Below are 12174 nucleotides of genomic sequence, written 5' to 3'. Positions count from 1 at the left end.
GCTGAATTTCTGGGTTCTGTTTGGAGTAGACTATGCTAAACCAAAACATCGAGGTAAAGTTTCACAATCCGAGGAGTATCTGCTAGGTCCTCCTCCTCCATCCACTTCGCATCAAATGCAGGAAAGTTCTTGAACTAAACCAAGAACCGCCTTCGGACTTTACCTTTATTCGTATCGTTATGTGCCAAAATCTGTTCAGGAACAAGGATCTCCTCGTTTTCTTCCACTTCGGGTTGCTCAGCAAGCTCCCCATCATCAGGCACATCACCCTTAACAGGTTTCAAGAGACTCACATGCAATGCATTATGAATCCTCCAAGTATCTGGCAGTTTCAATCGGAAGGAGACATCATTTATCTTTTCAGTAATCTGGAAAGGTCTGTAGTATCGCATACTAAGCTTTGGAAAAAGCCTCTCCTTTCCCTTTTTCTTTCGTAGGCATGCCTTCTCAAAAGTAAGAGCACCCAATCATCCTCCTTCAATTTCAAGTCGCGACGATGGCGATCCGCTGCCTTTTACTGTCGTTCTTGAGACTTCTGCAAAGTCTCGCGAACCTTGGCAAAAGCCATATCCAAATCTCGCGAATATTCATCCGCTTCCAATATCTAATCTTTCGTGCTTAGGAAGGATGGAACCTTCGCAGCACTTTCAACAATCTCACATGGCGTCTTCCCCGTCGAAGAGTGTATCGTGTTACTGTAAGCAAATTTTTCCCATTGAGTCTTTTGATCCGAGATACAAGACTTCAATAAATCTAAAATCACTGAATTGGCAATCTCAAATTGCCCGTCAGTCTGCAAGTGGAACGATGACGAGAACTGCAACCGCATGCCAATGTTCTCCCAAATCACCTTCCAAAACAAACTCATAAATCTGGGGTCTCTGTTGGAGACAATCGTCTCAGACTACCATGTAATCGGAAAATCATCGTGATCATTTTGTGTTCTCGGGAGATCAAAAATGAAATCCATTTCAATACTTTTCCAGGGGCGGGTGGATATGGGTAAAGGCTGTAACAATCCCTGTGCTTTATGCCTGTCAAACTTGACCTTCTGGCATATCAAGCAACTGCGCACAAACTCTTCCACATCTTTCTTGAGTCTCAGCCAAAAGAAATATCTCTCTACCCCTTTCATGGTGGCAGCAATGCCGCGGTGACCCGTAAAAGGTAGACAGTGGCATTCAGTCATAACCTTATCCCTCAACGGCTGTGTAACGCACAACATAGTCTTTTTCATCAAGTAGCCTTCCCGAAGAAGGTATCCAACTATTGTCTCCCCATCCCGTAGCCGTGTGAAAATATCATCAAAATCTGTATCTGTGGTATACTGATCGACCATATCCTCAAAGCTCCTATGATGTATTGCGGAAATAGCCAAAACCAACGGTTTCCGAGACAAAGTATCTGCCACCACATTCTTCTGTCCCTGCACATGGACAATCTGGAAGTGGAACTGTGACAAGATGTTCGCCCACCGCATCTGCTTTTCCGAAAGTTGCTTCTGTGACAAGAAGTAGCGCAAACTCTGATGGTCTGTAAAGACAGTAAAATCCGCTCCGAGTAGGTAATGCCGCCACTGAGTAAGAGCATGGATAACCGCCAAAAGCTCTTTCTCATAGATCTGTGCTGTCATCGCCGGCCTAGAGAGCAAACGGCTCTCGTAAGCTATGACATGGCCTTCTTGCATCAAGACCGCACCCAGACTACGACCACAAGCATCACAATATACTTCAAATGACTTTTGCAAGTCCGACAAAGTCAAAATAGGTATCGTAGTCAATTTCTCTTTCAATGTCCGAAAGACAGTCACCTCTGTGGGTCCCCACGAAAAAGGTACTCCTTTCTGTGTCAAGGTATGCAAAGGGAAAGCAACCTCTGCAAACTTCCGTATGAACCGCTTGTAGTACGAACACAGTCCCAAGAAGCTTCTAACTTCATGGACATTCCTCAAATCGGGCCAATCATGGATAGTCTCTATCTTGGCCGGGTCCATTTGCACTCCTGCTGCTCTCACAATGTGTCCCAAAAAGTGTATCTCTGGTAGGAAAAATTCACTTTTCCTTGCATTAATAACTAACGTGTGATCTCGTAATGCCTGAAAGACTTGAAGGAGATGATCTCTGTGTTCTGCCTCATTCTTGGAGAAAACAATGATGTCGTCAAAGAAAGTGCCAACTGTACTCTCGAAAAATCCTATCCATCATCCGGTTAAATGTCGCAGGAGCATTGGATAAGCCAAAAGGCATCACCAAAAACTCAAATAACCCAAAAGTCGTCCGAAAAGCTGTCTTGTAGACATCTCTCGGCGCTATCCTTATCTGATGATATCCACTCTTCAAGTCAATCCTGTTAAAGCACGAGGATCCCCGTAACCTCTCAAGTATATCATCGATCCTACGAATCGGAAATTTGTTCTTGATGGTGATTTTGTTGAGAGCGCTATAATCGATGCACATTCTCCAAGATCCGTCTTTCTTCAAAACCAACAACACTGGAGAGCAATAACTGGTTGAACGTAGGTGACTCTACTAGATCACCTGGCTGGACCAGGGACGAGGAAGGACTAGACCAAGACGAGAGCTTGGCTGGACCAGGGCGAGAGAGGACCAGACCAGCAGGGCGAGAGACTAGGTCAGCTAGACTAAGCTGTCTACGGTGAAACTGAATTAGACCAACAGGCAGGCTGCACTATGCAAGGCGAAGTAGGCGAGGCTAGGTAAAGCCAACTAGCTCCTCGATTTGTAACTCAACAGAGTGAGACTTTAGTTGAGGTCCCACCGGGTGTGCCAAAAATGAGAGCACCTGTAGCGTAGATAGTGTGTCGTGCTCTCTACAGTGGGTGCTCCTCAATGCAATGTGCGTGACATCTCACTCAAAAGAGAAATGAAAACAAAGGAAACAATAGATAACAGCTGATCAACACAGAGACAACATATGGACTCGACTATCTCAAAGAATCGATACAGACTCTGGTGTGGCAGCACACTCAGCTCCAGCCCAGAACTCACGGGTACAATGGGGGTGTCGAGGCTCATATGTGCAGGGATGGTGTAGACGTGCTGTGTGTATAGACTCGCTACTCTCGACGACGACGCTGACCATATATGAAGAAGGTGATCGTGATGACTCAATAGCTACTACTCATATGTGCCACCATAAAGAGCCACCAACGGCTCATAAATGTCAGCCATCTAAGTTATCTCCAAACTGAGTGGTGGTGATGACCTGGCCACAATGTGCTCTAGAACACCGTCCGTATCCATGCCACGTGTCACTGCTCAGCCCAGAGAGTCCGTCCAGTGTGAACTAGACCATACCAACTGTACTAACTGTGTGTCCTATGAAAGTGACACTGTAGCCTGCTACAAGCTTCAACTCAAGGTGGAACCATATGTAAAGTACGGTACGTATTTGGTCGGCAGTCCTGTATGGATTGAAGTTTAAGGTACGCAAAAATACGCACCATTGGTAAAAATACCTTAATAAATAGAGAAAAATAGGAATTTTGGAATAAAAGCCTACAAACATATAAACTATCACTTTGTAGTTGATTAAAGAAACCTACCACCCCAAATATCAATCAAGTGAGTTTTTTATACATTGACGATTGCACTATACCCAGTACCATGTGCACGTACTTCAAACACAATATCTGCAGCGTGGATGATGATAAAATCTAAAATTACAATACCACAAAGGGACAATTGATCAATGCTCATTGCCAAGACTACACCCTAAATCCTAAACCCTAAACCGGTGTTCAGTCCTCTCTGCACTTTCTGCAGAAACTCCTTGATTATAATTTATGCTCCAAACTAAAGTCAGCTTCGAACTCTAGCAAAAGGGATGACAAAAACCTAGCCCCACCTAAAGAAACTCAAAGAGACAATCAGACTGCACACCAAAAAAAGAGGTACGGATCCCATCCATATGGTACGGATCCGTACTGCACAGACGTACTATATGGATGGAATCAATACGTATGTACGGGTCTACTTTGCTTCAGAGTTTTGGAGGTCATCTCTTGGGTTTCCCATCCAGATCTAGTGGGAGAGGTGGTTGTGCCCGGCCTTGTGAGGTTCTACTAGGCATGAGAGGCAATCACCAATGTTTGTTTGGTCTATCCACTTGAAGGCTCATTTATAGTGGACGCCCTATTTTTATCCAAAGGCTCTTCATATTCCCACTTTATGGATTGTGGGGAGTTGGGTAGATGAGTTTCATCCCTATATAGGGCAAAGAGGGGCGCACAGAGCCCGTGATCCTTGTACTTCTTGTTTTGCAGATTTGGCTATAAGGCTTGAGCACATTCTCTCTCTCTCTCCGTTCTCGCTCTAGGGTCTCTCTCTCTCTCTCTCTCTCTCTCTCTCTCTCTCTCTCTCTCTCTCTCTCTCTCTCTCTCTCTCTCTCTCTCCTACGACGTTAAAATTCTCTTCTTCTTCTTCTTCTTCTCCCCGCTATGCTTGTGTCACTACACCTTCCGCTGCACTTTGACATGGTATTTGAGCCTAGGCTTGTCAACGTCTAGTGGTTTGGGAGCGCATGAAGGGCTGATCAATGTTGCTAAATGGACTATTTTCTTATTTTTTTGAGTGATTTCTATTTATTGAAACTAGGATATTTAAATGTGTGCACTTGAACCATAAAGGTTAGGAAGGGTAGATCTACTGGAATTATTAAAAGCCATCCGGAACGGTCAACTCTGATGTGTCATATGTTGGGTGACATTAAGCATCACGAAGGGGTTATATAGTTAGTTCGGTAGGAGAGACCGAGAAACGGATGTTCCTGATGCGTCACGTGTTGGGTGACAGGAGCATCGGAAAGGGAATATTCCATCGTTCTAGCAGGGAAGTAGAACTCGAAAAAGGAATATGCGTAAAGACGCAGGCACAAGAATAACGATGGGTATGGAGAATTTTTTTTTATAAAAAAAAGTAGAATATTTTAAAGTGTTTTTTGGGAGAAGCAGATGCTTTCCTACGAGGAATGTGTGTTTGTATTGCAACTGTGCCTGAGAATTGCATCTAGGGACGCCTGGAATGTGATTGTGTAGCATAAATTTTTAGCTCATTGAGTTTTATCGAGTTTTGTCCAGATTCACACTTAGAAAAAAAATGGACCGGTATCAAGTGGGCAGCTCACTTAAAATAAAGCCAAGGCTCCCCAAAAGAACACCAACGCTAATCCTTACGGCTGAAAATAAAAACCAGCGCATACTCTCTCCTCTCTCTACAGGCTGCCGCCATCACTCTCTTGCTTTTCTGGTGCCTCCACTCTCAGCTATTGTTGCCGGATAGTCACCAGTTATTCCTGCCAAGGCCAGGTGTCTATAAAAACAGCCCACGTTCTCTCTGAGGCCCCCAGATTGGCCAGCGCTAGGAGAAAGAGAGTCTGCCGTCAAGAAATTGCAGGTGCTCGTGATTATCTCACGGAGGGAGGTTGCTTTTCCGCAGTCGGAGCAACAAGTACCGATTGAAAATACACACTACAAGTAGTTGTTTTGTATTTTGAGTTTTGCAGGGACTACGTCATGGAGAAAAAGCAAGAAGGCCTTGGCCTACGCTCGAGGATTCCGGGAAAGGAATCCGGAATAGTTTGCAGAGCCTCGTGCTTTGAGTATAGATAGAAATGGAATTGAGAGCTCGTCTCTCAAGAGTTTCCCGCACAGGAAGGAATCGACCATTGAGTTTGAGATTTAGAACGGAGGGGCTACTCTCGTTCTTGTGCTTGTAAAAAAGATTCTCCCTAATAAAGATTCTCTTTAGGGGGGGGGACCAGCCCATCTTCTGATCCCAAATATTGTGTCGATCTTCTCCCTCGTCTCTTTTGGTTGAAAGTATATTTATTTGCAGCTTATTGATTATTCGTGTGTGCTCCCGTTTGTGACAGTGGTATCAGAACTCTGATTCCTCTCTTTCTTTGCAAAGAAGGACAATTCCGGGAAGGAACGGGAAGAATCGTAACGAGTCACGGAAGAACCGTTGAAGACGAACTTCAGCAAGTACGAGTTCAACTCGCAGAATTGCAGCAGCTTATCACGATGCCAACTGTCCAAAAGGTTTTGGAAGGAATTAAGAAGCCGCAAGGAACAGATGCCGATGGGTGTCAGGAAAATCGTGTCGGTGGTAGCAACCCACAGGAGGAAGATGTGGAAGAGGTGCCGAAACACACAAGGGATCTCTGGATCAGGACAAACAACCTTCCAAGAGCAAGGGGAAGGAAAAAGAACTTTCTCTACCGAACAAAAGCAAGGATGTCTCTCTCTTCTCTAACATACTCTCTTGATTATACTACTACATCTACTTCTCATATAGTATCTAAATCTTCTCCAAAGAAGAAAATTCCTACTAGTTCCCTATGTAATATTGAAGAGAAGTCCAAGTTCAAGAAGGATAACCGCAAGCGTCATCGCAAGATGCGGGTTTTCAAATTTGGTGACAAAGATGTCAAGTTTGACAACTACAGAGGACGAAGAGACATCTCCAAGGCATTGTCTTTCATTAGGCAATTTGAAGTTGCTTTTGCCAACAGAAACTTCATCGAAAAATCCAAGTTGCGTCATGTTGGGATGCATCTCAAGGAGATGGCAAGCAACTAGTGGTTAGCCAAGATTCTAGGAGGTACACAAGCCAGAACGTGGGCTCAATTCAAAACTGAATTTTATGAACAATTTCTTCTGCCTGACTTTGAGGACATTCAGAAGGAATGGGATTGGCTCGCCCAAAAGGAACACGAGAAAGTCACGGCTTATATTGACAAGTATTGGTCGGTTCTTCTGAAAGTTACGCCTTTCATGAAGATTTCCGACGAGGAAAAGATGTGGAAATTCGAAGCAAGCCTTCAACCTCCTCTTCGGAAGAGCATGAAGGTGTACTAGTAATGTGGTCTTACCTTTATGCACATGCATAGGTAGTGTCTATACCCCTTACATGTTTTATGGACTTGACAAGTTCAAACAAATTAAGAAGTAAATCCCAATATTTCCCCCACGACACCCTTCAACAGATGATCGAGGCAATTATTGCCAAGGATCTACATTCCACTGGTATCGCCAGACGGATGGAACATAGCACGTACCGTGCAAGGCAAAGAGCGGTTTATGATGACCATGGCGACCAAGGCAAAAAGCGTCCCCTTAAGGACCCGGATCAGCCTAAGAACAAGTGAATAAAGATCAAGAACAGCCATACATTTCCCTAAATTGAAAGTATTACCTTTAAGAAAGAGGATGGTATCATTAGCAAAACCCTGTCGAATCATTTGTTTATTTTTCAAGCGCAGTCCTTGAACAGATCCTTTCATAGAGAGACTAGCCAAGTATATAAAGAGAGGATGAGATGCCACTGCATAGAACAAAGGGCTGAGAGGGCACCCTTGCCTCACATATCTGCATACATCAACTCCTTCTGACAGCCTTCTATTGACTAGTACTCTTGACCAACTGAACTGCCAAGATGTTATCCATAATGGATCTCCCACCAATAAAGCCAACCTGAGAGACATAAATGTACTTCCTAAGCTGTGGCCCCAATTTTATGGCCACTACCTTGGCTAATAACTTGTAAACAATCCCCATCGTAGTAATTAGCTTCCAATCAGATAATGTTTTTGGGAAAAGGCATTTGAGAATCAGCTTAATAATCCCTTGATTGAGCCCTGCAAACATATGCTGAAGTCCAACTTTTGTTGATGAGTGAAATCGCTGTATCCTTGAAATCCTCCCAGAAAGACGTAACAAATTCCTTAGATATACCACAAATACGAGGTGTTTTATCATTCCCCAATTTGGATGAGGCATAAGTGATCTCACCCTCATCAAATGGTGCATCCAATCTTATTGCATCTTGCTGTGAAACTTTACTTTCAAGTGTGTCGTGGTGGGGTTAGAAGTTGTACAGCCATCCAATAATGCGAGGGAAGTCATGGATTCCCTCCTATGTTTAGATTTTAGCCTTTTAAGAAAGGCTTTAGACGTATCTGAGGGGTCAACAATGGCTCTGGACCTGCAATGAAATCTGGCTTTCTGAGCCATGTCTTGCTCATATTTTTGACAACATAACCTTGCCTGAGACCAGTCAGACAGTTCTTCAGGCTCCTATTCTCAGCCACCTTGACCAGGGCAACTAAAATCTGCACTGCTTTCTGAGTAGAAGCCCTCGATTTATGGGCCACAAATTGCCCTATATTCTCAGAGCAGAAGGTCAACAAAATAAACGGAGGATCTGCATACTGGTTTTGGCAGTCATTCCACACTTGCTTGACTTGATCAGCAAACATGGGGTGTCCAATCAAATTATGTTCACCACCAACCGATTGAAAAGCAGACATAGCAATATCATACATTGCCAAAATCAGAGGAAAGTGGTCAGACATAGTGGAGGGACATCGCTACAGAGGTCAGCAACGGAGCTGGATGTTGCAGTAGTTGGTGCAGAAGTTGGCGTGGAAGGCTTTAGAGAGTCTGAGTACGAAGATGGCTTTCTATAAAGAGCATCTTCTCCAACTCACAGGGGATGGGTTTGTGATTCGACCCAGCTATATGGGCACTACGAGATATGGGGTAGCTTCCACTGTCTATTCAGAGACGGCTTCGGACTCTTCTCCAGAATCATGCGCTATCAGGACTAGAGATGCCTTGGACTGTATCTACTTGAGTTACACAGACATAGAGACAGTTTACTGAGGAGATCTAAAGAGAGACAATCCCAGAGACAAATTACCGATTTCTTCACGCCAGACACTGGACAGATAGAGAAGCAGCCACCACTGCAAAGCTCAGCTCATACTCACACCCACGGAACTCTCATTGACCGAGCATTGGAGTTAGGGAGATCGAGACGCCCACGACTAAGGAGAGGAGCTTCACAGCATCGACGAGCAACAGAGGATTTGAACCATACTACTATTGATATCCAAAGTACAGATGAGGATAGACTCATGACCACTGGGCACCCATTGTATTAGTGATCACACACGCCCCACACAGTTCCAGCTAGTAGCACTCCTAGATTCATTTTAGCATCTCTATTTTGTACCCAAACATGTAACGGTTTGGTCTCATAGGTCATTTTGGCCTCTTGAGGACGTTAATATATCATTTCATTTCATTTCTCTGTGTGGTACGACTCTCTGTGAACTTGAGGTTATGATCTATATGTCAACTATAGTTAGGAGGAGATTGATTTTCACATTTGACGGTAGTCATTAGAGGTGGCTGACTCAAATGTGTATATAGGGATCGCCTTCACCAGCAGCTCTGGCAGTTTTCATGTGTGAAGCAATAGAGGTGTTATCACAAAAATTTTAGATGAATGGCTGGCTATTTGACACACTAGGCATACCTGCACTTCTTCATGCAGCCACATTATAATAAGACTATCAGCTTACATGCTTTGTGGCATTCATTCATGTTTTAGAGCTTGATTCATGAATGTGACATGACCCTGGTGGAGGCTTTCTTCTGTCTCTTCTTCTCCACCCTTCAGATTTCTTTTTAGCCTCTCAAATTTTTCTCTTCATTATCTTTAAAGGTATGAGATTACATCAATTAGGGGTTCTCTTGACCTTTTTTTCTCCAAAATCTTCTCTTCTTTCATACTCTCTTATGAGCTCAGGTGGTTTTTCTTTCTTGTGGTAAAGTTTGCTTTTTCATTATCCTTCATAGCTATATAGAGTACATTATTTAGGGTTCTCATGTCCTTTTTTGTCCAAATCCCTCTTCTCTCATACTTCTTCTTATTTTCTTGCTTGCTCTGCAACTATCTTTTAGGGTGGCCATGGTGATTTTTCACCTTGTTGGAGGGGCTGTGGTAAGCATATTCTGCATGATCCAACAGAGCCTTCCTTGCCAGCACTAATAGGTATAGACTGTAGAGGTGGTCTGAGAGAGAGTAGAGAAAATGTAGAATTGATGATCAGATACCCTAAGGATGCATTTTCTGTTCTTTTCTTTTATGATCTATCTTTTGATAGATGCCAAACTTAAGCAAACCAGTATAATTTCTCTTCCCGAATGGGTCTTTTTTCTGCTTTTCATTCTCTCTCAAGCAGGCAGTGTATTTTTCTTCTTCATGCTTTACTCTGGGTTGTTCCTGCTGGTTATTTTGTCTAGATGAGAACATTATACAGCTGGACGGATGTGGCGAAAAGAACTGAAGTAGTGTACGATCATGCCATGAATGCACGTGATGAGGATCTGCTACAACGTCTCTCAAGGTAAAGTAAACAATTTTCCATAAGCATCTGTAAACTCTTCCTAGCAAAAGAGTCTTAAATGTCTTGAATTGTTTTAAGCAGATATTTTGAATGTGGTCCTTGGGCTGGGAAGCTTTTTTGCTTGGTGGTCATACTCGACTTTATAATATGGAATATTTTAGAATGGTGGAAGGTCAGCTATACTGCTTTTAACCATGTACACACAATCGTGCAGGCACTAAAGTTTTCATCCCGAGTTAAAAGTTGTTTTTGTGTGAAATCTATAAATTTTGTAGTAGTTGTTGGCTTATGGGTATGTGATGCACACCCCCTCACAACGAATTAATAATGAGAGATATACTGCATCAGCAATTTGTCTGCCAAAGAGCAACCATCCCTTTGAGGCCACAATCTTCCATGCTGGTATGTTTGTAGTGTAGTGCTAATGTGTGGGATATGTGCGTGTTTCTTTATCCAAATAGAATATGACTGGATAAGAGGCATGCCCATATCCCACATGTAAACACAAACCCACAAGTTTATATGATGTGTGTTATATATGAATCTACTTATGTATGTAGCTAAGTGTGTATGTGCACACATACATATGTGTGGTGTGCACGTGTACTAATATCTGGGCAAGCTTTGCAAAATGCAAGGATCTCTGCTAATTGATTACATTTGCTTTTCCTCGTGTGAAAAGGCTAATAATTTTTAGAGTTCTAAAATTTATTTTTTGCGCGTTACTTTCAGCCAACCAAGGAAGCTGATATTGCTCCAGATATGATTCACCACAATGAAATCGAGCATCAATAACATTGGTTTCAGAAATGTGGGATGCAAGCTTTGAAGTATCACACATACATACCCTTCAAATGTGCCCGCATCTACAATATGGCACACCCAAACCCCCAATATTTTAAAGAATGCATGCGGGCGTATCCTAGACTGGAGATCGGATCAGCTCCCAACATCGGGAGGGCCCTTCTTGATTCTTACATTCTGTGAAGAAAGTGGGAGCTTCAGGCATTTCCATTCATACAGGGTCGCCCCTTTGCAAGTACCAAGAGGCTCTTGCTTTGATTATGAGGACTTCCTTTCTGATCTCTACTTACAAATTTGGGTGCTGTGGCTGCAAATCCCTGGCAAATATTGCGTTTGGAGGCACCTAGAAAAGCCAAAAAACAGGGTATGTAAAGGAGGTTTTGCTTTTATTCTGATACTGGAGTCACGGGCATGCAATCATTTTGGAAGGCACCTTTGCAAAGCAAATAAATTGCTTCCATTTTGGTAATGAATTCTCTTTTTGATGGGAAGCTTCTGGGGCTGTAGACATCCTGAGTGGCTTTCTACATTTGTGAAGAAATATATGACCTCATTCAGATAAATTTTTGGGTAAGGTGCTTCGCAATTTTCACCCATTGTTCTTTTCACGACGGCCTATCACCTTGCTTGTGTTGATAATAAGTGATTATATATAATGGAGCTCATACTTTTTATTCTCTTTGAAAGCACAACCATTCTATTTAGATAGGTAGGGATCTTTGCTACATGATTTTGCACATGGATGTGCATTTGTTGGAGAACTGTGCCAATGCATGCCTCCCATTGTAATGTTAAGGGTCTCTATTTTCTTCTGACCCAAACATGGACTGGTTGATACACTTTGGTCGATAAGCCTCTTATTAATAATAGAGGCACCTATATACCTTTGTGGTGTGGACATGACTTTGATCATGAGAGAAATGAAGATATTATTAAGGGGTTGAAAACAAATAGGAAGGTTTAATCTGTGCACCAATCATCATGCAATCATGGTTTGGATGGCTCTTTTCATGCTTGGAATCTGAACCATTCTCTTCATTCATTTGGGGGGGAAATTCCCAAATACTCCTCAAGTTTCACAAATTCCCAATATACCACTCATATTCGGCCGTTCATTTTCTACATAATTCCCAAAATACCCCTCATTAATCT

General features: G+C 42.9%; 1 protein-coding gene across 5 annotated transcripts in view; it reads left to right on the top strand.

Annotated features, from left to right (window-relative positions):
- Window positions 1–11611, top strand: part of SETH2 (UDP-Glycosyltransferase superfamily protein) — a 93978-nt gene extending 82367 nt beyond the window's left edge. For 2 of the 5 annotated variants that reach the window (XM_086496061.1, XM_086496060.1), the window contains 3 exons: window positions 10115–10218; window positions 10300–10390; window positions 10951–11611. In XM_086496061.1, coding sequence (XP_086352187.1) covers window positions 10115–10218; window positions 10300–10390; window positions 10951–11013 — 258 coding nt within the window. In that variant the 3' untranslated portion in view covers window positions 11014–11611. Of the gene's footprint in view, window positions 1–10114; window positions 10219–10299; window positions 10391–10950 lie in introns of those variants that run through there. The other 3 variants (XM_086496064.1, XM_086496062.1, XM_086496063.1) reach the window with 2 other exon arrangements.
- The last annotated feature ends 563 nt before the right edge of the window (window positions 11612–12174 follow it).

The sequence above is a fragment of the Adiantum capillus-veneris genome, chromosome 22 (assembly GCF_014529385.1).
Source record: "Adiantum capillus-veneris isolate H3 chromosome 22, ASM1452938v2, whole genome shotgun sequence".
Classification (NCBI taxonomy): Eukaryota; Viridiplantae; Streptophyta; class Polypodiopsida; order Polypodiales; family Pteridaceae; genus Adiantum; species Adiantum capillus-veneris.
Note: the sequence above shows the minus strand (reverse complement) of the source record. Positions and strands in the feature narration are given on the sequence as shown.